The 22473-nt window shown below is 39.9% G+C and overlaps 1 protein-coding gene across 1 annotated transcript in view; it reads right to left on the bottom strand.

Moving 5' to 3' along the window:
- The window catches only part of PRKG1 (protein kinase cGMP-dependent 1), an 893233-nt gene extending 872272 nt beyond the window's left edge, over positions 1–20961 (bottom strand). The window contains exon 1 of the mRNA XM_026650906.2: positions 20322–20961. Coding sequence (XP_026506691.1) covers positions 20322–20587 — 266 coding nt within the window. The 5' untranslated portion in view covers positions 20588–20961. The remainder of the gene's footprint in view (positions 1–20321) is intronic.
- Positions 20962–22473: the final 1512 nt, after the last annotated feature.

Raw genomic sequence — 22473 nt, 5'->3', positions numbered from 1 at the left:
GGTTGGCCATAGCACTCATATAATATAGCTTGGAGTCATATACATGCTGAAGGCTGTGTTAGCTGACAAGGAGTGGTTATGCTCACAGCAAAGCAGTGTAAAAGGAATCCCAGGCTGGAGAATTGAGGGGACACAGCTGTTCAACTGTCCAGACTGTACCCTGGGTAATGTCACACTCCCTTTCTGCAGATTAAGCCCATTACTATTTGTCTTACTTTTAGTGGACATGGAAAACAACTGGTCACAGCCCATAAAATATTTAAGGACTATTATAAGTCTCCTTCAGTCTTTTGTTCTCAAGACTAAACATACCCAGTTTTAACCTTTCCTCATAGATCAAATTTTCTAACTCTTTTATCATTCTTGTTGCTTTCCACTGGACTCTCTCTAATTTGTCCACATCTTTCCTAAAGTATAGTGCCCAGAATTGGACATAGTACTCCAGCTAAGGCCTCCCAAGTGCCAAGTAGAGCAGGACAATTACCTCCCATATGACATTCCTGTTAATACACCCCAGAATATTAGCCTCTCTTCTCAACTACACCACTCTACCCCCCAGATCCTTTTCAGCAATACTACCACTTGCCAATTATTCCCCATTTTGTAGATGTGCCTTTGATTTTTCCTTCATAAGTGTAGTACTTTGCATTTGTCTTGATTGAATTTCATCTTGCTGAAACCAAACCAATTCTCCAGTTCATCAAGGTCCTTCTGAATCCTTCTCCTGTTCTCCAAAGTGCTAGCAACTGCTCCAAGCTCAATGTCATCTGCAAATTTTATAAGCGTACTCTTCACTCCATTATCTAAGTCATTAATGAACTTATTGAATAGTAGTGGACCCAGGACTGACATTTGTAGGACCCCACTGGATATTCCCTCCCAGTATGACAATGAACCATTGACAACTACTCTTCGTATAGTCTTTCAACAAGTTGTGCATCCACCCTTATAGTAATTTAATCTAGACCACATTTCCCTAGTTTGCTTATGAGAATGTCATGAGGGACTAGATCAAAAGCCTTACTAAAAATCATACAAAAATTATCATAAGTTATGGACTTGTGTACGGGAAGACTCCCCAAGGAGGACAGAGGCAAGAAATGTGTTCAAACATGCCTCAGGAACATGAACTGGAAATAATACGGCAAGAGTTTGACTATATAAAAGACTAGTTTGGCTATGTAGAGGAGTTTCTTCCTGAAAGAGGGGGAGAAAACAGATTATTTGGAAGCTAAGAAAAAAGAGCTCATCAGCTGGCCATAAAATGTGCAGGGTGGGGGGGAGGAAGAGCGAGAGAGGATGGGAAGGGAAAGGTATGGACCTGAGAGCAAATTCTCTGCTGGCATAACTCAATTGAAGTCAGAATTATGCTAGCAGAGAATTTATTCAATAGATTTAAACATGTAAATTACCTTACTTTAACCTCTTTAATAAGAATGTCTACTTGGTCCACTGAGGTTCTGTGCAGTCCTTGCACAGGAAAGAACAGAACAATGTTTTTCTTTATGTCTGAGGCTTTTTTCTGCTTCCTTTCTTACTTAAATAAACAGTAACTATAATTTGTATTTGGCTGTTCATACTGAGGGACCAAGTGCTGATTGTCCATTCTGGAAGATAAGAAAAGTTCTCCTCTTGGATGATGTAAAACAAACAGATAGAATCCACTGACCCAGCACTGCCAAAGTCACAAAAAAAGAGGCTCAAGAGTGATTATAATCTGAGCCCTGAGAAATGAGAAAGCTGGGGTTCATGCTAGCATAGAGGGAGCCTCGGGACCTCAAGGTTACAGAGGTACAATGAAAAACTGTTTACATATTTTATGGAAACACTGTCTCTTGCTTCAGTTGATTCTTTCTTGTTGTTCTTGCAATAATAGTCATCCTTATCCCCAAATCAGAATCCAGACTTCACATATTCCACAAAAATGTATGGTCTTACATTGTTGAACTGTACCAACTAATACAATAACCAGCACACACCTAGGTTTGCAGAAATAGACATACTCCTATGGAGGTTAAACAAATCCATCCTCTAATTACAATATAACAGTTTTATATTATAAAATAAATTGAAAGTATATTCAGAATTTAGAAGCATCCATTCTTTCAAAGCATGCCAATAGCTTGATTCACTTTTTGAGTGTACTTAAAATCTTGTTTCTTTGTGCTAAAGATTATCAGTAAGTATGCTATATTCTTCCCTGCACACATTTTAAAAAAAAAAAAAACACTTTGAAAAATACTTTTACAGCAACCAGTATGTTTAGAAATCAACATTACATAATTTTTGAGTCTCCCTGGACTATTTCACAAAGCCAATACTTCCAACACCACCTGTTACCTCCACCAAAGTTTAAATTCTGAAGATGAAAAATGTCCGCATATTTCTAGACTTTGTAGCAGAATTCTAAACTAATGCCCCAATCCATCAATTCTCACACAGGCCAAACTCCAGGATCTGGCTCCATAGTTGTTAAAATGTCCCCATTTCTGTTATCTAATTCTGTACTATTTTCGCTTCAGGGGATTCTTCAAAGCAATACAAAAATATCCAAACTGGAAACCTTCCTTTAGGACACATTTAATAAGTGTCATTTCTTATGGGGCCTGTCATTCTCACAGCCACTGATTGATTCCAATTACCATAATTGCACTTCTGCATTATAATTAGTCCTGTTCAATGGCATATGCTGTATATGTCAAACTTCTGCATGAATTCCAGGTCATTCAGAAAGCTTTGGAGAATCCATCTGGGATCTTTGAATATTACACACTCAATTTTTGTTCCTTCCAGTAATCAAGACAATGGATACATCATAGGATAAACACATGGTAGGAAGAGAACTAAATATTCATATTGTACCAATACTATGCAAAGCACACCAAAAAAAGTTAAAAAAATCAGTTGTGGACATGGCGCACGTAAGCATATAGATGATAAAATAAGATGAGACTGGATCACTTGATAATTGCCCTGTTCTGTTCATTCCCCCTGAAGCATCTGACACTGCCCACTGTCAAGACAGAATACTGGGCTAGATGGACCAGTCAGACCCAGTATGGTCGTTCTTACGTTCTTAAAACAAGAATTTAGTTGAGTCATAATTCTATTAAAGAAAAAAAACATTTTAAGTAGAAATGTATTGATTTCCCAATTAAAATGAAACGATCCTTGCAATAATATTTGATTATTGATTGATACAGCAGCTTCAAAATGGCAGCAAAAATAATAAAACTCTCACAGCACCTTCCAACACAATTTGTAACTGTTCTCAATTTTCTTTATGTGCAAAATCTAAGGGTGTTTTATTTTTACTGCATACTGTAAATTAAAAAAAATTGAATTTTTAAATTGTCACATTGGAGTTATTTTCTCTCAGCATAGAAATTTTTAGCTTTGGGGTTAAACATTTCAATGTTTGGGGAATTCTGTTTTCTATAAATTTGCATGGAGAGATAATCAAAATCAAATTCCTCAATTTTACCTTCAGAGTTCTACATATCTCCAACCCTGCCTCTCTCTTACTGTTAAACCCTACGTTTTGCCACTTCTCCTTCCTTTCACACACACTTTGTATCCTTCTTCCATAACCACTTCTGTGCCTTCTCATATAGATTTCCCAAATACAGCTGGAATGATCTCCTGGGTATCATACGCTATACTACCTCCATCCTTGGCTCCAAATACCTCCTCAAAAGGAAACCCATACTCCCATGCCAAACTAACAACAATAAATAAATCTTTATTAAAAAAACATATGGAAATCAAGAAACCTGATGGCCTTATACAGTATACATCTTAAAGCTGAATGAACTATTCATAATTTGTCTGAAGATTTTATTTTAAAAAAAATCAGAGTATATCATAGTATGTAACATTGTAATTCATTAATTTAATTTATTAAACAATTTAAAGCAATCTATTTTCATTTTAAAGATTGTGACTAGCTCATTCAGAGCATTCAATACTCTGTAGATTCAACATCTTACCTGAGCTGAATTGTAACTGGTCAGCTAAGTCACATAGTATTGATTCTCTTGCAAGAATGCTGGTACAAATACTTCCATGTGCACATTCTGTGAAAATGTGCATTAGTATATATTGATAACCCAAGAAAGCAAATGCAAAAGTGGTGCAAGCATATACCAAGCCAATTCATTTAAAAATTGGAGCAAGTAGTCAGACTTTTTTTGTAGTACTAGCCCACCTTTAGTAAGGTGTTCTCTCTCATTTTGTGTCTTATCTATTCCAAATAATAATTTCCTTAGAGTAGGGACAATGTCTTTTCATTATGAAGTGCAATCAACATCTGGTGCTGTATTAGTAAATACTGTTGATAATGCAGTTGTTTTAGCAAGTTAAAGAAGAAAGGCTCCAATTTGTATGTTCAAGTGATATGTTTTTGAACTTGCATTCTTTAATTACTTTGGTTTTCTAATTTTAAATGTTTAAATATATATAATATACTATATTTGTATTGGACAATTGGCATGACTTCTCACTGAAGTCTTTCAGGCATCCAGCCTTATGGAATGCCTCAGCAGATAGAACAGATATGCTACATCAACAATGAATTTAAAAAAAAAAAAAAATCTTTCCTCCTTATATGTCCCTCAAAACTCCTTCTTAAAAAATGGTGTTAAGGGACTTAAAAATATATATATTTCCTATTCACGTTCAAATTTAGATTAAGAGAAACGACGTTAGTCAATTCATTTGTAAGTGAATGAATCAGATTGCACTGTGAAATCTAAAGGTAACTAATAGGCCCATTTACTATAAAGCCAGGTCTAATAAAAAGGAAATTATTTATTCAATTAAAAAACTATTCATTTGGCCTGGTACTATTTGATGAGCTAATTTTAGTTACAAGAAAACCCATTACACCAGCCACAAGTCTGATTTGCTTTATTCAAAGCCTTGTTTAGAAAACTATCCTCAGAATAGGACAATAGCTGAGCTGCCTGAAATGGACATCAAAATCTGCATTGACTTGCATCCCATTCAAAATCAGTTACTTCAGCAGAATAGAAGAGTGAAAAAAATCAGTGCACAATTTTGCTCTATGGATGTAGACACATGCAAAAATGAACTTATTTTTACTTCTAAAGAACCAGTTTCTTAAACTACATAGTTCATGTTCCAAGATGTACATTCTAAAAACACAGTTGCCTTTAATAACCAAAAAACGGTTACTAACCTGCTCTGTAATTGTTCTTTGAGATGTAGGTGCAGATGAATATTCCACTCAGGTTTGTTCATGCCAAGTGCACTGCTGTTGGAGGGTTTTCCCTCCATAGCAGTACCAGTCAGGGCACTGCACACACCCTACCCCTCTCACGGTTCCTCAAGAGGCTATATAAGGGCAGTGGCACCCTGACCCCACCCTCAGTTGCTTCACCCCAGAGCAGGTGGTTTAAAATTCCAATGGAGAAGGAATGGAAGGAAGACCGTGGAACACAAGTCTGCACCCACATCTCATAGAGCAATAATTACAGAACAGGCTAGTAAGCTTTTTTCTTCTTTGAGCGTTTGCAGTTGTGTATTCCACTCAGATGACTCCCAAGCACTCCTGTTTGGGGGATGGTTTCGGAGTCTACTTGAACAATGATTGCAATACCACTTTGCATCTGACCTACAGCCCACGGGGCGACAGGCAAAGTCAGTACAAAGGTCGGAAACCATTGTCGGTACTGGAAAAGCCTCTCAAGAAGTAGAGTTCTCCACCAAAGGGTCCAGTACCAGGCAATCTTCCACTGTCCGGGCCAAAGAGCATAACAGAGTTGGTGTGGGCTCCAGGGGGTACGTAGGTGCCAAAGTGACAGATGCCGAAATTGGGGATGTAGACTGTGCTGGGACGAGAGTCATACCAGTACCAGCTCTACAGGCCTATGCACCAAGGAAGGTGCTTGCGTCTTTTTGTCAGCACCAAGGCTATTGATTGTAGCAATCCTAGCCCTGAATCTGTAGACGTTGAGGAGCCTGAATAGCAAGCAGTACCAGTACTATGTCCTCCTCTTGAATTAGTGGGGAGGCAGAATAAGTCCATCACTGCCATATAGGCTTGCAGGGTCATTGGTATGGAAAGAAGTAGCACCACACTATCTATAGGTACTGGAAATGACAGCTGTCTCCCAAACAGTACCAGAGTCAACAGTACAGCATTGGAATTTTCTTGCCTTGATACCAGGGAGATGCAAGTTAACGGCACAGCTCTACCCGGGCTGCCTGACTCTTGTGAACATTGTGTGACTGTTTTTGATGAAGAGGACAAATCTCTTGTTGTCTTTGAACATCCCTGATTCATTTTATGGGTCCTATTCCGAGATACTCGAGATGATGTGGATCAACCCGCTTCCCTTTTTCAGGGAAGAATCAGAGCCCAGGAGTCCATCCACTGTCACCAACAAAGTGGAAGATGGTTGAGGGCAGCCATGGCTGAAGAAGGTTCCTGTGCTGATGAACGCCTCATAGCCTGTTCCAACAGGTGCTGCATCAGGCAAAGGTCTCTTGAAATCGTCATTCTCTTTTTGAAGGAACAGCAGATATTACTGCCTTGAGGGAAAGTGTGTTTCCCAAACTTGGGACGCCGCTTGTGTAGGGAAAGCCCCTGGTGGGCCGGGCTGGTTTGTTTACCTGCCGCGTCCACAGGTTCGGCCAATCGCAGCTCCCACTGGCCGCGGTTTGCTGCTCCAGGCCAATGGGAGCTGCTGGAAGTGGCGCGGGCCGAGGGACATACTGGCTGCTCCTTCCAGGAGCTCCCATTGGCCTGTAGCAGTGAACCGCGGCCAGTGGGAGCCGCAATCCGCTGAACCTGCGGACACGGCAGGTAAACAAACCAGCCCAGCCCACCAGGGGCTTTCCCTACACAAGCGGCGTCCCAAGTTTGGGAAACACTGCCTTAAGGTGATCTTTGTCTACACATAGCAAGCAGCGAGCGTAGGAGTCACTGTTGGGGATCAAGACCCCCCACACAGGCAACATTTGAAACCTGGAGAATGGTGCAAACCCTCTAGTGCTGAGCACCACAAATTCACATAAAAAATAACTCAACTAAGAACTACAATAAACTACAGGTACTAACCATTTATAGGGTAAGACTCAATGGCACTAGTGTGTTGCAAAGAAAAACTGTAGAAGGCTCACACATGGGGAGTTCTGACTAAGCCCACTGGCAATAAGATGAACAAAGGGGGGTTGGGGTGGTGCCAACCTCATAAAGTCTCAGGAGGGGCCACAAGGGGGTTTGAGGCATGTCGTACCAACAGGTATTACTGCAGGAAAGAAGTCTCCAACTCCAGCATACATGGCACAAATACACTGAGTAGAATACACATAGAAGAACCATGGAGTTTGCTAGGACCTCTACATCTTTTCTTCGTCATCCTTTTTAAAGGTCTTGGCCGGTTCATCAGATTAGAGAAAAAAGTGTGTCCTTGAAATAACATACAAGCAACATTATTCCAAGGTTATAGGTAAACAAATTACAGGTTTCAGGGACCAGTGCTGTACACTGTTTCATACATTTAATTTTGCTCTCAAATACACAATCACAACTCTTAATGATGCCAATGCATATTGTGCCTGTGTATCTGGGGGCAGAATTGAGCCCACTGAATAACAACAAAGGAAACCACTAAAGAACAGCATCTAAAAATATATATACAATTGGAATCAGGCAAATTGCCTCTCCCTGCACCAGAAAGGGCCACTGCACCCCAACGGGAATTCATTGGGGTAGAAAGCTTTAATCTGTCAGGAGCTCTATAGTAATCTTGCCAGGGGTCTATAGTAGTCCCCTCACTGAAGACTCTACTGAATCAACACACCCTACTGCTGCCATGCCCAGGCCCATTCCCAAATTACCACTGTCCAATTTTGCATTGGTCAAGTGTGATCACTCCTGGTAGCAGGGAGGTTGTGGGGAGTTAGCCATCACAATCACCCTCCTAACAGGTTTTTCACCATCAGGGATCCCCCCTAGGCACTGCACCAGCAGAACTAAGATAAGGTGGCTTGGAAATATAGATTAGATAGATGTTGGCACAGGAAGTATCAGAGGTACAAATAAATCTCAGGAATTCAAATTCTCTATTCTAGTACACAGACCACTACACCACGTCTCTCTCTGTCAATTGAATTTGAATTCAAGAGTCCCAGTGAGCAGTGAATAGTGGAAACAGCAAACTCGGTGGAAGACAGTCTTAGAATACATCATAACTGTCATACCTACATATTGTGTAAGAGTGGTCGTGGCCTGCCTATGGCTTGAAGCAGTGAATTCCACACTTCCCTCCACAACCCTGGTGTAGTATCCTTCACAAAGCCTATTTGTTCAGGTTATACAGGGGGGTGGGGAGGGGGCGAATTTTACCCCAAAATACAAAGCCAAAATTGTGCTAATGAATCCTGCTGTTTACAAGCAATGATAACTGGTATGAAAATATATTAGCTTCTTCTGCTAAAATGGACACTTTCGGATTTGATTAAGAATTTTCTTTTCACTTTGTTTCCTTATTGCTTTCACTAGTTATTCCTTTTCTACTGTCCACCTATTTTAATTACACTCATCTACAAATTGTTTAACACAAAGGGAACAAATATGTTTAAAAAACTTCCATGAATGGAATATTAAAAAGCTAAATAATAAAATGTTGAAACAATCCTTTTTCTTTTGCAGCAACGAGGTCAACATGCATTACAACATTCTCACAGAACCCGAGCTGTGCAAGATATTTTCCAGGAGCAGCATCTAACTCCAGGTGTGACTGAATGGGTATCTTGGGAGGGATTTTTTTCCTAGGTCTGTAGGTTAGGCTGCAAAGAGGGCTTGTTTTGTTATTTTATCCCTTTGTATGTAATTTTCCTTTTCTACACTTTATCACCCTGAGGAATTTATTTGTATTCATATATTATACATATTTTATACCATCTTTCCGATAATGTAGCCTAAGGCCTAAAGAAAACTACATTCTGTGTGACTTAAAAAAAAAAAAAAAAAAGTCCCACTGTAGAGGAGTAGCTTACAATGCCATATATGTCTAAATCTATGCACTGCTCTTAAAAATATAACAGTAAGTGAGAGATTAACTTTTTTCCTTTCCAAACTCCACATTGAATTTCTATTATATCCAAATGTTATTTTGAAAGGTAATATTCCCCACTTAAAGAACTTTCCTTTTTTTTATTTTTAAAATGAGATCAAAGATTTGAGAGACAGAAACAATTTAAAATTATAGAGGTGGTTCCAGGCAATGCTATGATAAAGTTATATATAACACTTTTAGGTATTCATAACAAAACCAGGAAAATTTTCTCCAGGCTAAAGTTGCATTATACTGTAATCTCTTAACTTCAGTGAAGTCTGTTTGACTGAGGGTTAGTCTCCCCAGGGAAGCAGTGAAAGTCCTATCACTTATCTAATTTAAAAGTGGGCAGAACAAAGCATTCAGAATACACTACTGGGGACAGCTCTGTATTGGCAGGGGGACAGATAGGATGATCTTTTTTGTTTCTGAGCCCAATCCTGCAAGTGTTATTCATCTGAGTAGTCCCACTGAAGTGTTGTGTTGATAAGCGGGTCTCTTGGGCCACACCAGGGATAAGATGTTAATAAAACCCTTGTTCACTGTTATAACATTAAACAGTTAAGTGTGGTCCAGAGTTTTGTGTCAAGCTATCGCTGGCTTATTTCCATTGGAACAAGCCTGATTAAATATCTTTTTAGCCTTTTACTAAAGACACAGAAAATAGAAAACAGTTAAAGCATTAAGTAAGACTTTCATTTTAATTATATCCGTTATTCCTTTTTTCTTTAGCTGTATAGTCTTGCACAGGGAAAACCTCTGTTTGATAACCTTTTAGATGGAGCTAAAATAGTATTAACTGTTTTTTGTTGTTGAAAGGAGAAAAGATTAGTTTAGATAGTCGAACTATTGTTCAAGGTCAATTCTGTTTCCTTCAATGGAAAAAAAAAAGACACAAACAAAAGGGGAGAGAAAAGAATAGCAATTGCAATTTCTATCTCTACTGCTGACTCTCACTTGCCATCTCACTTCTGGAGAAACAGACCAGTAGAGTCTGATCAGCCACTCCAAGTCTTAATAAAAGGCTGACAGGCGCTGGCAGAAGAAAAGGCTTTGCTTACTTGCCTTTCTGGACTGGTCACAGAGCCACAGCAGCACTGCAAAGTAGACAGAGGCAGAAAGAGCAAGGTAGGAAGGAAGATGGGGAAGAGCAGAGTGACACATGAGGGAGAGGCTGACAGCAAGAACTTCAGGCTCACATCTCAGGTGTTGTTCAGTATTTAGCTGAAGCTGCTGATGTCATCCGATTTCCTCTCGATGGCCTGGTCCGATTAACTGACTTTCAGCAACAAGAAAACAAAACAGTTCATGGTGGCTGTTAGGAGAAGGTGGGGTTAGCAGACATGATAGTGAAGCTCACTCCTTGCAGTCCACCCATCCCACTATTCTTGTCAGTGCTCCGCACATAAAAGAAAATCCAATCTCATCCCATTAAAATCAACCACACCACATTTCAGTGATTTTAAACAATAAGCTTTCCCTCTCTTTTCTGGGATCTTTCAGCTTGTGGTTATGCCAACCCCTGATTGTACCTGGAGTTCTTTTTACATAAGTGATCCAGTTAGTAACTGGATACTTGTCTGCAACTCTTGCTTACTTTTCTAAACACTTGTGAAACAAGCTGAGCTGGACTTTTGTTACCTTGGACAACTTAAAGCCCAGACCTCTGCACAACAGAATTCAACAGTACAACTTGAATGAGAAAGGATTAGTCAAGAAATATAGATTTTTCAGGATCAGGCTTAGATTCAGCCTTTCTTTCCAGAATATTCATATATATTTTTAAGTTACAGTAGAATTCCTGTAACAGATTATCTTCTCTCAAGACCTGCAAAATGCTAGGGCCTCTAATGAAATAATAAAAGTAGTTGCTTCACGTACATGTCAGCTGCTTTTCAAAGGTGAGGACACTCATCACCCAGCAAGACCATGCTCTCTGCATTAGCAAAAGGGACTCTTTTTGCAGGAAGTGAGTCAAAAGTAGAGTTATGCTTCTGTATTTATTATTGAAATAAAACTGCAAATGAGTGATTTAACATTTAGATGTAGCAGCTGCATGCACACAGCAGTTAGTTTGCATCAAAAATTTCATAAGGGCTTTTTAGCATGCTGTGTTACTTTCTATGAAATGATCTGTGGAATAAAGGCTCCTTAAAATATATTGACATAATAAAGCCTAATGATTCTAATGAAGCCATTGTGAGCTTTTGTGTTAATCAGCCATGGACTAAGTATTTAAGTATGCCCTGTCACAACACACTGAAGCCAGATGGTATCATATCAGTAATCGGTGGGATGACTAACATGGAGATTTTCTTTTTAATCTATACCTTTAAAACAATTATACTCTTCCTGAATATGTTGTGGTGGCTAACCTAGACAGACAAAGAAGATATTCTTTGGTTATCTATCTTGTTGACTATTAACCACCTGTAACTGTTTCCTGCATATTGTAGTTACCTTGGAGCATAATGAGGGTTGGCCTATTGCGACACACCCCAAAGCACCTTGGACAGAGTCTCAGACATAAAGATCATAAAATATTTAACAAAGCCTTTACAACCTCAAAAGATGCTGCAGTAATTATATTGAAAATGGAGTTCCATATACATTTATAGTAATCTTTACACAATTCTGATTTTAATAAAGATTTAAAGCCAAATGGAAATAGCAAACACACCAACAAATCATTCAAGACAGTTTAATAACTTTAACATGACAAAAAAAATAATCAAGAAAATACTGTTTTAGGGCAGCCACTCCATCTCTATCAGCAAGTGATCCAGAGTCCAAGAAATATTATGCATAACACAGTGAAAGCCTTAGATCTGAATTCCCTTCCTTTCATTAAAGATTTAAGCTTAGCATAATTCAAGTTTTGCTTTATATATGTATTAATACACTGTACTAAGTCTCCATCAATGGTATAAAACACACAAGCCATGGCACCAGAATTATTACTTTATTTCCAGCCTCTTGGTTGTTCTCATGAGTAGATATACAGGTAGAGCTGAATTACATAGGTTTCATACAAGAAGGCTGAATGCTATTTTCCAATGGTGCAGTGAATTAGACATGATCTCATATTAACTCATCCTCTATGTCCCTCAGCTATGGGGAATGGGTTCTTTCTACCTTAACAGAAGATGCAAAAAAAATCATAGGACTAGATGCTGATGCAAATGCATAAGGAAGTAAAAAATGTCTTTAAGAAGGCTTCTGAGGCCTTGGATCCAGGCACATAGGAATAAGCGATGTTATTCACCTGTTTACTCCTTACCAGAGCAAGTGGGATGGAGGGGAGCAAGGAACGGACAAAATCTTGGCTACATCCCCACTCCCTGCCTATAGTATCCAAGCCAGCATGAGCAGTCGTAATTTATGGCTAGTAATAAAGGCCAGTGGGTAATTAGCTTCTGGGAGCAAGAGGAATTTGACTCAGTGGTGTGTTTCTCTGAGTCACAATATTTCCTGGGACTACCCCTAGAGTGGTGCAATTTATGCACCACCACTGCATGCTCAGGGCTGTATCTAAAGTCAGATTCTAGACTTTAAATTATATTTATTTGATTAAATATTGCAAGAAAAATTATTAGACATTTGTTTATTCCAAATGTTATTGATATGGAGTTATGGGGAATTCATCAACAGTGATCCCTGAGATCATGTTTGAAGAGCCAAATCCTAGCATTATACTGGATGCATCACACGGGTTTATGTTGAAACCTAGCAGTATTGAAAAGAGATAAGTTGTACATTGTTCTCTTTACACGTTCTTTTCCTATAGTTTGATATATTAGACAATGTCAAAGACATAAAAATTAAGACTTGGTATGGTTTATTGATTCTGGAAAGCTGAACTATGTCTGCTTGTCAGGAGAACAAGTAGTTGCACAAAGAATAAAAATGGAATTTTGACTGAAACCAAAATACACCCCAAAATTGTGTGTTAAACATTAAGTCTCACTGCCATCTTGTGGCAAACACTATAACTCTTCTTTCTGAACTTAAAAGCAAAAACACCTTTGAATGGTTTGGTGTAAACTCCTTGCACCAAAATTACAATGGACAGATCATTTCCATTTTGCTACTTTGTTGTGGTAACAGTAAAATAAGGTTTATGAAAATCACAATAAGCACCTATCTGCATCTTTAGGCACCTAAACACATTTAAAATTTGGCAGTGCTTTGTACATGAGAAGTGCTCAGTGCCCAAGAGTTTTGGTTAACAACCAGGAATACTATACTATCTCTCTCAGACATTACTGACATGCCCATAGTACCTAGTTACTAGATATATAGCTGTTACTAAGCTACAGAAGAAATAATTTAGGGGATTTTTTTCCATTTTAGGTTCAGATAAACAGCAAATAGATGACAGATCTTTTAGACTTCATCTAGTAGTTTGTATCTATATATGTAAGTATTTAAACACACCCATGGTATGTGAATATTAAAACAAATCACAAATATAGAAGATTACATGCTATTACCGTTGGAGTGGTATTAATGATTTTTTCCTACCACGCCAGTTTTTTCCCCAGTCGACAAAATGCTAGGTATATTTCAAACTCAAAAGGCAGCATGACCCCTTCCTCAAAAGTTTTCTGTGAGATTTATAAACAAGCACATTTATTTCTTCAACATAATTACTTACACACACACAACCCTTCCATAATTAGAAAGAATTGCCATTTTTAGAAGACCACACACACGCACAGAAAGCTACCTGACATCATGGATAGGATGACTATCTGTAAAGTTTGTAAGGTTTTTGTTTATACCAGAATATTCACAAATCTATAGAAGTGTACACAAGAATGCTTTTCTTTTCTCATTATAACTAAATTATATTATTCAATAAAGATATTAGTTTGGAGTGATATAGTTTAAGAGTCTTTTCAGGATGTTTGCATATAACACTAATTCTGTTATGTGAAGACAAATTACTCCTTAATAGTGACCTTAAAAAAAAAACAACCAGTCATTGTCTTATAGGTGCAAATCTTTAATGCACAATATGATTAAGGCAAAAAAGAAAAGTACTTGCATATAAAAAAGGGAAATTATTCATGTATTTCTATTTTAATACAAATTTCTTCAGATCATAGTGAATCTTTAAAATGCTGACCCATTAAATTGTGAATGAAATAGAACAAAATATTAAAATAATATTAACGTTCTGCCAAATACATTTCATATCTACAATCTACTCTGTTTTATGCTCTCAGTAAGATAATTGTTTTTCAAAATTTCTATCATGTTTATTTAATGTTGTTTAGTAGGAGGATTTCAGATTCATTTATATATATTACAATAATATTTGCTATAAAAATATACAGTAATTAATTATCAATGTTCTTTTGGCAAGCAAAGGGATATAAAGCCCACTGGCATCTATAGGAAGGCTCCCATTGACATCAGTGGATCAGGCCCTAATGGGTTAAATTAAGAACAACTCAAAACTTAAGGATAGACTGATGTCAATATTGGTCTAAATTAGGGTTGTCAAGCGATTAAAAAAAATAATCAGGATTAAACACATGATTAATCGCACTGTTAAACAATAATAGAATACCATTTATTTGAATATTTTGGGATGTTTTCTACATTTTCAAATATATTTATTTCAATTACAACACAGAATACAAAGTGTACAATGCTCATTTTATATTCATTTTTGATTACAAGTATTTGCACTGTAGAAAAACAAAAGAAATAGTATTTTTCAATTCACCTAATACAAGTACTGTAGTGCAATCTGTTTATCATGAAAGCGGAATTTACAAATGTAGTGTTGTAATTGAAATCAATATATTTGAAAATTTAGAAAAACATCCAAAATATTTAATACATTTCAATTGGTATTCTATTGTTTAACAGTGCAGTTAAAACTGTGATTAATCACAAATAATTTTTTTAAGTTAATCTCGTGAGTTAACTGCGATTAATCAACAGCCCCAGTCTAAATATTTTATTGGCTTCTATTATATGGAAGTTGTCTCCAGATTTAGAAATGAGCATCATCCTGTACTCTCCAAATCAATTTCAGCTCTGTATGTATGTATGTATGTATGTATGTATGTATGTATGTATGTATCATATCCTGGAGTCCCAAGGTGATTAATGGAGATACTGAACTATTGGCGATTTTAGGTGAAAAGTCAGAGAATCATGGAGATACCTAGAGAAAAATGGTACCACATCTACCTGGCAATTACTATCTAGAAACTAACTTTTAACCCTAGTAAAATATTGGAACAAAAATGCATGCAATTATTAAACATGTAGGAACATAATTACTAAGTATCATGTGTTTATAAGCATAATTCCACACAAACAAGATCTCATTTTTGGTAAACTGCAGGGTTTAGGCTTAATGGACAAACAAAACACGGTAGTCAGAGACTTACAATGTACCTAGACTTCAGCAAAACATTTTAACATTTTGATACATTGTATATTTGAAAGATTGGATTTGATATAACCCATGCCTGCTGAAAACCCATGAACAAAAATATTGTTTGGAATGATACACTAATGTTCAATGTATTAATTTGGGGATAAATGGAGGAGAAGGAGATTGGTCAGTGAATGCTGCAAGGATCATTATTGAGCCCAGTTTTGTTTAACTTAATTAATTATATGGGACAAGAACCTTAAACTCTCAGATACTAAATTGAAAAGTGTTGCAACCACCAGTAAGGACACAGTAAGGGCATAGGAATCATACAATTATTAACAATGGAAAAATTCTGCAGAATATATTACAAAGTTAGAAATATGTTCAAGAAATAGGTGTCTGTTCCTGTGAGATATTGAGCACCTGCAACTCCTACAGGAGACAGAAGCATCTCCCAGGAACAAAACCAAAATGAGATTCACTTTGGAAACATATAAACAAATACATGTGATAAAAACAGTCTGAAACAAATAATTAATGTGAGGGAGATATTTGGAAAGTAGAAATGCTGAAAGAGACCAGGGTGATAAAGGATGTGAACTTGGAGTATGATGCAACAATATAAAAAGTAATTGCAATTTTTGGAATGCACATGCAGAGGCATCATTGAACAAGAAAATCATCTCTCCCCTATGGCCTGGAAGAATACACCTAGAACCTGTATCCCTTTTTGAGCATCTCAGTGGCAGAAAGATGTCAACAAACTGGAGAGAATTTTAAGAGGAGAAACAAAAATTGTTAAGGATGTGAAAGTATTAACTCATTAACTGGCATTTTGCTGGTGGAAGAGAAAGAAGTTTCCCCACTGCAGTACTGCCTAAAGGCCTCGATCAGATTGGGCCCAATTGTGCTAGGCACTGTGTAAACACAACAACAAATGACAATCCCTGTCCCAAATTGCTCACGGTCTAAAAGACAAAAAAGTAAAAGATGGATGGAACAAAAATCGGGGACAAAGCAACAAATATAATAGGATGTGTGACCCCTAGCCAGTCCCTAGTAGTGATCACAGCTTGTCATCTCTCTGGCTGTTATCAGGTTGTAGTTTTCATATGTGTTACAAGACCAGAGAGGAGAAGGTTACAGTAGTTAAGGCATGAGATGATCAGAGCTTGGACAAGAGTTTTGGCAACATGGGGAGACAGTGGAAGTTGAATCTTGGAATTACTTGGAGTATTACACAGGAAGAAGTGACAAGATTTCAATATGGTCTGGATGCATGGGTCAAAGGAGAAGGCAAAGATGACAGGTCTGAGCCACAGGGAGAATGGTGCTGTTCACCATTACAGGGAAAAGCACAGGGGAGGAGAGGGATGTAGGGGGAAAGATCAGGAGCTTGGTTTTGGCCATGTTAAGTTATATTTTATAAGTGTGTCCAATGCAGAGCAGTTTTCTGAAGTGACAACCAAAATAGCCTATGATCCAAGCTGATTTCTTTATGGATAATTTGGCCAAAATAAAAAAATTTCAGGTCTCCGATTTTTGCAGCTCACATATTGCAGATGCCTGGCTATAGCTTCTATTGAAGAAAACATATTTAGTTTCAGAAACAGCACTTGTGAAAGAGAGAAGATGAGTTTGTTTTAATTTGAAGAAAATGGTTCATTTCCAATGCCGATCTTAGCTTTTATTTTTAATTGTTTTAATGGACAGCTGTCTCATCCACAGAATATCAGGTCGGGGGCAATTCATAGTATAGATTCAGATAATGCTGTACATTTCAGTAGTCTGTTTGATCGATACTATGAATTTTGAAATGTCCACAGTCCTTATTCAATCAGTAGGATTTTTATATTTTCTCAGTGTTATTATTTGCTTGACATATGCTAAGAGCCCAGATCTCTTTTTCTCCCTGTTCTCACTGATGACATATGCATTTTGCAAAGATTATTTATGGAGGTCTTAATTTTATACACTCCACTAATGCAAGTAAATCTGAATAATGTATCACAAGGCATTTGAGTAGTGATTATAGTTTGTAGTTAGAGAAGTTTGTTTGAATTTTGTAGCAATAAATATTTCAAAATCTATGTTTCTATGATTATGTTAAAATATTATGAACACAATTTCAGTAACAATAATATTCACATACATCGTTTTTATTGTGTAATGTTCAGGTTCTAAATAGGAACAAAACATTCATAGTACATTTATTCTGCTGTTGATGAGAAATCTCCAAGTGGTCCAGCAATTAAAAAGAAGACCTTAAAGAGGATACTATAACTTTAACAGCTGTCACTGGGCACATTGCTTGAGGCTATGTTATTGTAGGCTCAGTCATTCTATAAAACTATCCCTTTCAGCTCCAATAAACCTATCAAGATTACTTCAACTTTTAGCAAGGGAACCCAGAACAGAACCAACATTTAAAAAGTAAAGCAGTTAAAGTGGAATGTCAGAAATTTGAAGGGCACACCCTTATTTCTGAATAAAATATTGGATCTGAATGAGCCAATCAGCCATACTTTTCTGACAAAGAAAAAAGGTATTGTTTGATATTCCTATTAACCACATACTGCTCCTTTAAATGTTCTGGTGCACCCCCCCCACCCCAAATTCCAACCACTGCTATGTTCATATATTATACTTGTCATAACTCTTTACACTACAGTGAGTCAGCCTGCTGAAAATAAACTTTATGGGTTCCATTCTAAAGCATGGGCCCAAATACTGAGTGGAAAAAAGTTTACCCTCTGTCCTAGTGTAAACCAGAAAGAGGAGGAAGTGGGGACATACTTGCAAAGTATATTGCAAGAAAAATATGTGCTTTGACACATCTAATAGAATGAATAATCTGTCTGCAGCTAGAGGATCCCTCCACATAGGAGCTTTTCTCAACTTTGGACACAGCAGGAGGGGGGTGGTGGCTGCCACTTCCACACCAGATCTCTTTTTAAAGGCTTTTCCAGTGGGAATGTCACACACTTGACAATTATCACTTGGAATGCCATACTGCAAGCCCAAATGAATTTTAATTGGAGACCCACAGTGCCCTCTTTCAAGCCCTGGTGGAACCCCCTCCAGCCTGAAAAGCAGGACTGTCAGACTGAGAGGAATTTAAAAATAAACCCAGTCGTCAAGTAGCAATTAAAAAGCCGTGGTGAAATGTAGCAAAGGAACCATTGAATGGGGAAAAAAATCAGGCTTAAACCCAAATCAATCTTTGGAGAACTGAGTTTCTTAAAGAGGCAAACAGGCAGAAGTCTGGATCTGCTAGAAAGGAGAGGAGTAAGTCACCCAAACCAGCTGGGAAATAGTCAAGGGAATCACATCAAACAAACACACACAGAGGCAGCAGTTGACGCTGTGACGAAGCCAACTTTTAATCACACCCTTCTGGCTCTTTCAAATGGGCTGTGTCTGTAGCCCAGGCTCACAGACGTTTCTCACACAGGCCCGCTGGGGAACTGGGCTGCTCTCACACTAACAATTCTCCACTGTTCCCAGGCCACCTCCGCGCGAGCTGCGCTCCGGACTCAGCGCCGCGCTTCTCCCGGGGAGGCGGCGCGCAGACAGGGGACTCGTAGGGGCGGGGAAGGAGACCCGATCCTCTAGGGCAGCCGGGGGCCCTATAACGCCTCTGCCCCTGCGGCTGTAGGCGGGGAAGGCTCAAAGTTTCCAGCCCCGGACGGAGGAGAGGAGCGGACATTTCTGCCAGCTTGGCCGCTGCCCTCTCCCCTCAGCTTCCATCGCCATGGAGACGGCAGGGCAGGGCCCCACTTCGCCAGCACCCTCCGGGGCCCAAAGCAGAGGCGGGCTCTGGGGGGGGGGGTGACCCTTGATGCAGCCGAGGCGCACCGCCAAGCAACTTGTCACGAGCCTATTGAAACCCCCCCCCCCCCCCCGCCCCCGGCCGCGTGCCTCCCCCCCCCCCCCCCCCCCGGCCCCCCCGGGGGGGGGGGGGGGGGGGGCGCTCGGGTTAATGGGATATTCAATATCCTGCAGTGTGCATTGCGCGCTCTGCACTTCCCGCGCCTAAAAGCCCCTAATGCGCTCTGGACTTCCGCTGGCTGCTGCCACAGGGGCTTTCAGGCAGGAGCCGATCGATGGGGCTTCTCCGGTGTCCGGGAGTCTTGCAGCAGCCGCCGCCAGGCAGGAGGGGGCCGGGAGCCGGGTTTTGCCTCTCAGCTGCTCCCTCCCCCTCCCTCCACTTTCGGCTATCACTGTCTCCAGTCCTGACCCCCCTCCCCCGCCGCCGCGCACACCCGTCCCCCTCCCCCATTTGGTTGAGGGAGCAAGTTGTGGGGTCCGTCCAGCAGAGCTCGGGCAGCGGGGCCAAGGGAGGTTACTGAGCATGCGCACAGCGCTCAGGCCGGCTCAACAACAGCCGGGAGCACACGCTGATGGGGAGCGGGCTGTGACCCGGCCCATCCCGGGACGAGCTGACCTGGGGCGGCCCGCAGCAGGAAGGCTGGAGAGGAGGGAGAGGGGGCAGAGGAGGCTGCTCGCCCGAGCCTGGGAGCTGGGGAGGGTTGGAGTCGGCCCATGATTTATGCAAGCGCCCAAAGAGAAACTTTGTGAGGCTTCCCTGCTCCGGCTGCCCCGCTCGGGGGTGTGACCCTTCCTCGGCCTGACAGCAGCACGGGACGGGCAGAAACAGCTAACATTTGCCACCTGGTCCCCTTAACCGGAGGGGCGCGGAGCTCCGAGGAGACAGGATCTGTGCCCACCCCTCCCGCAACCATCCCCCAGGGGCTGCAGGCGTCTAACGCAAGGCTGGCGACGACCTGGGGTAGAGGGGGTCTGCCCATGTCCCCAGCGGCTGGTCCTACCTTTCCGATTTGGTGAATTTCCTAAATGCCTGTCTGAGGTCGTGGAAAGACCTGTAGGTCTGGGGTTCCGCGGAGATGCCCTGTGCCCGGGTGGTGCGGGGTCCGATATGGGTGGTAGGCACTGGCAGCACTGATTGGCATTTGTGCAGTTTTCTTTTCAGTTCCTGGATCTCCTCTTCCTTCTCTGACAGTCGCTTCTCCAACTCTTTAATTCTCTCTTCCTTCAGCTGCAAAATCTTGGCAAAGTCCCCTTCCAGCTCGCTCATTTTCCAACCTTTGCTAACTTTGTTAGCCCGCAGCAGCAGAGAAGGCGAGCGCTGAGTGAATGAAGCTTCTAAATAAGTGAGCAGGGAGATCTGCTGCCACTAATGGGTGGTGAACAGCTTTCTTCGATCCACTTACTGCTGAATGGGCTGCAAACGGAGGCAGAGAAATCTGAAATCAGTGGAGAGGAGATGCTGAGTGCTAATCCGAACCCTCTGCTGGGAATAGGTGATTATCTTTCATTGAGAAACCAATTAGAGCTGTCCTTCCTCCCTTGATATCCGCCAGATTCACTCTAGGAGAGAGAGGGGGGGAAGCACACACAGTACACTGAGCTCCTAAACTGCGTTTGATCAGAACCGCAGCTCTCCCTCCATCATACAATAATCACTGTCCGACACTAAGTGGTACAAAAGAAGTGGGTGGGGGGCTTTGTGCCACTCTGCAAGACTTGATCCTTGAAATAGCAACAATTACCATGTGATCTAGAGGGTGACGCAGCTCCCTGTAACTGGATCCTAAGACTTTGGATTAAAAAAAAAAGAGCACTTCATAAATATTAAAGCGTCTTCAGCTAATAACCTACATGAATCCATTCTTTCTCTCTCTCTCTCCACCCCCCACCCTCTCATCTCTTGCCACTGCTCATCTAGGTTGCATGACAAGGCGTCTGTGGTCCAGTTTGTTGTATAAGAAGAGTGTGGATAAGATCACTTGTAATTAGATTTCAACACAAGAATCAGGACTTTTCCCACAATAAAGCTTCAATATTTTTACTAAATCGTTAAGTGGGGTTACGTCAATACTGTTTTATGTTCGTGAACTGAAAGGTGACTGAAACTCTGAGTAGCTGTTGATGGCAAAGGATACCTAAAAATCTATGGGCTTGGTTGTGTTGTCTGTCGTTTGAGTCTTTAAGTACATAGAAGCTCAGAGTGCAGAATTATTCTTCTTTTTTAATCTGATGACCCTCTAGACCCTCCACCACTCATACTCTACCAATTTATATGAGGAGCATTGATATGGCACCATTTCCACTGTACTTTAAAAAACGTATTTGTTTGATAGTAGATACTAGTTATCTCCTGGAAAAGAGGACATATGGGGCATCAGAATTGCTATTCTGAATCTTCAAAAAACACCTTACAAAATCCAATTGCTGGTTGCTTAAAGCAGCTTAGTTTTACATTATCATAACCCCACTAACGTAATTATATGGAAGGAATGTAGTTTTAAAACCAAGCACCTTACGCACCCATGACACTAAATAAATTATAGCAACTTTTATTCTAAAAAATGCCTCTGCTGATACTACAGTTTACTATTAGCACAGCCTTTTATCAAATTACATTTTTGCATCCCATCTGAAGTGCATGTTCAGTATTTCTTTATTATAGTATTAAATGTTCAACAATTCACACTCTCACTTATAAATTATAAGGCCCTAACACCAGAGTACATTTCCAAGTACTTGCTTGTTACTCTTGTTGTAACAATGCCTCTTTATAATATTAAAAAATAATTCATATTCACCAAATGGTGGTAGAAAGAGCTTTCACTGCCTCTGAAAGTTAGAATTTTCATCCAATAAAAATCTAAAATGTGTAGCAAGTTGATTGAAAAACAAAATAAAAAGTGTCATACAAGTTAATAAGCCTCTACATGGTGCAGTTTTCCGGATGTGGGCCTTGGTGATTCACAGCACATGGAAATGCATTCTAAGTTCTTACCTACTCTTCTTATTACTCCTTCGTACGCCCTAGGCCAGATCTGGTTCTCACATTATTAGGGGCCAGTGGGATTTCCTAGGATTTACAGTAGTGTAAATGAGATCAGAATCTGATCTATTACAGGTACAATAGGTGAGGTCAATGGAACATTTCTATAT

This window comes from Terrapene carolina, unplaced genomic scaffold (genome assembly GCF_002925995.2).
Source record: "Terrapene carolina triunguis isolate 2854851 unplaced genomic scaffold, T_m_triunguis-2.0 Scaffold95, whole genome shotgun sequence".
Lineage (NCBI taxonomy): Eukaryota > Metazoa > Chordata > Testudines > Emydidae > Terrapene > Terrapene triunguis.
The sequence above is the reverse complement of the archived record's forward strand: the minus strand, read 5'-3'. Positions and strand labels throughout refer to the sequence as shown.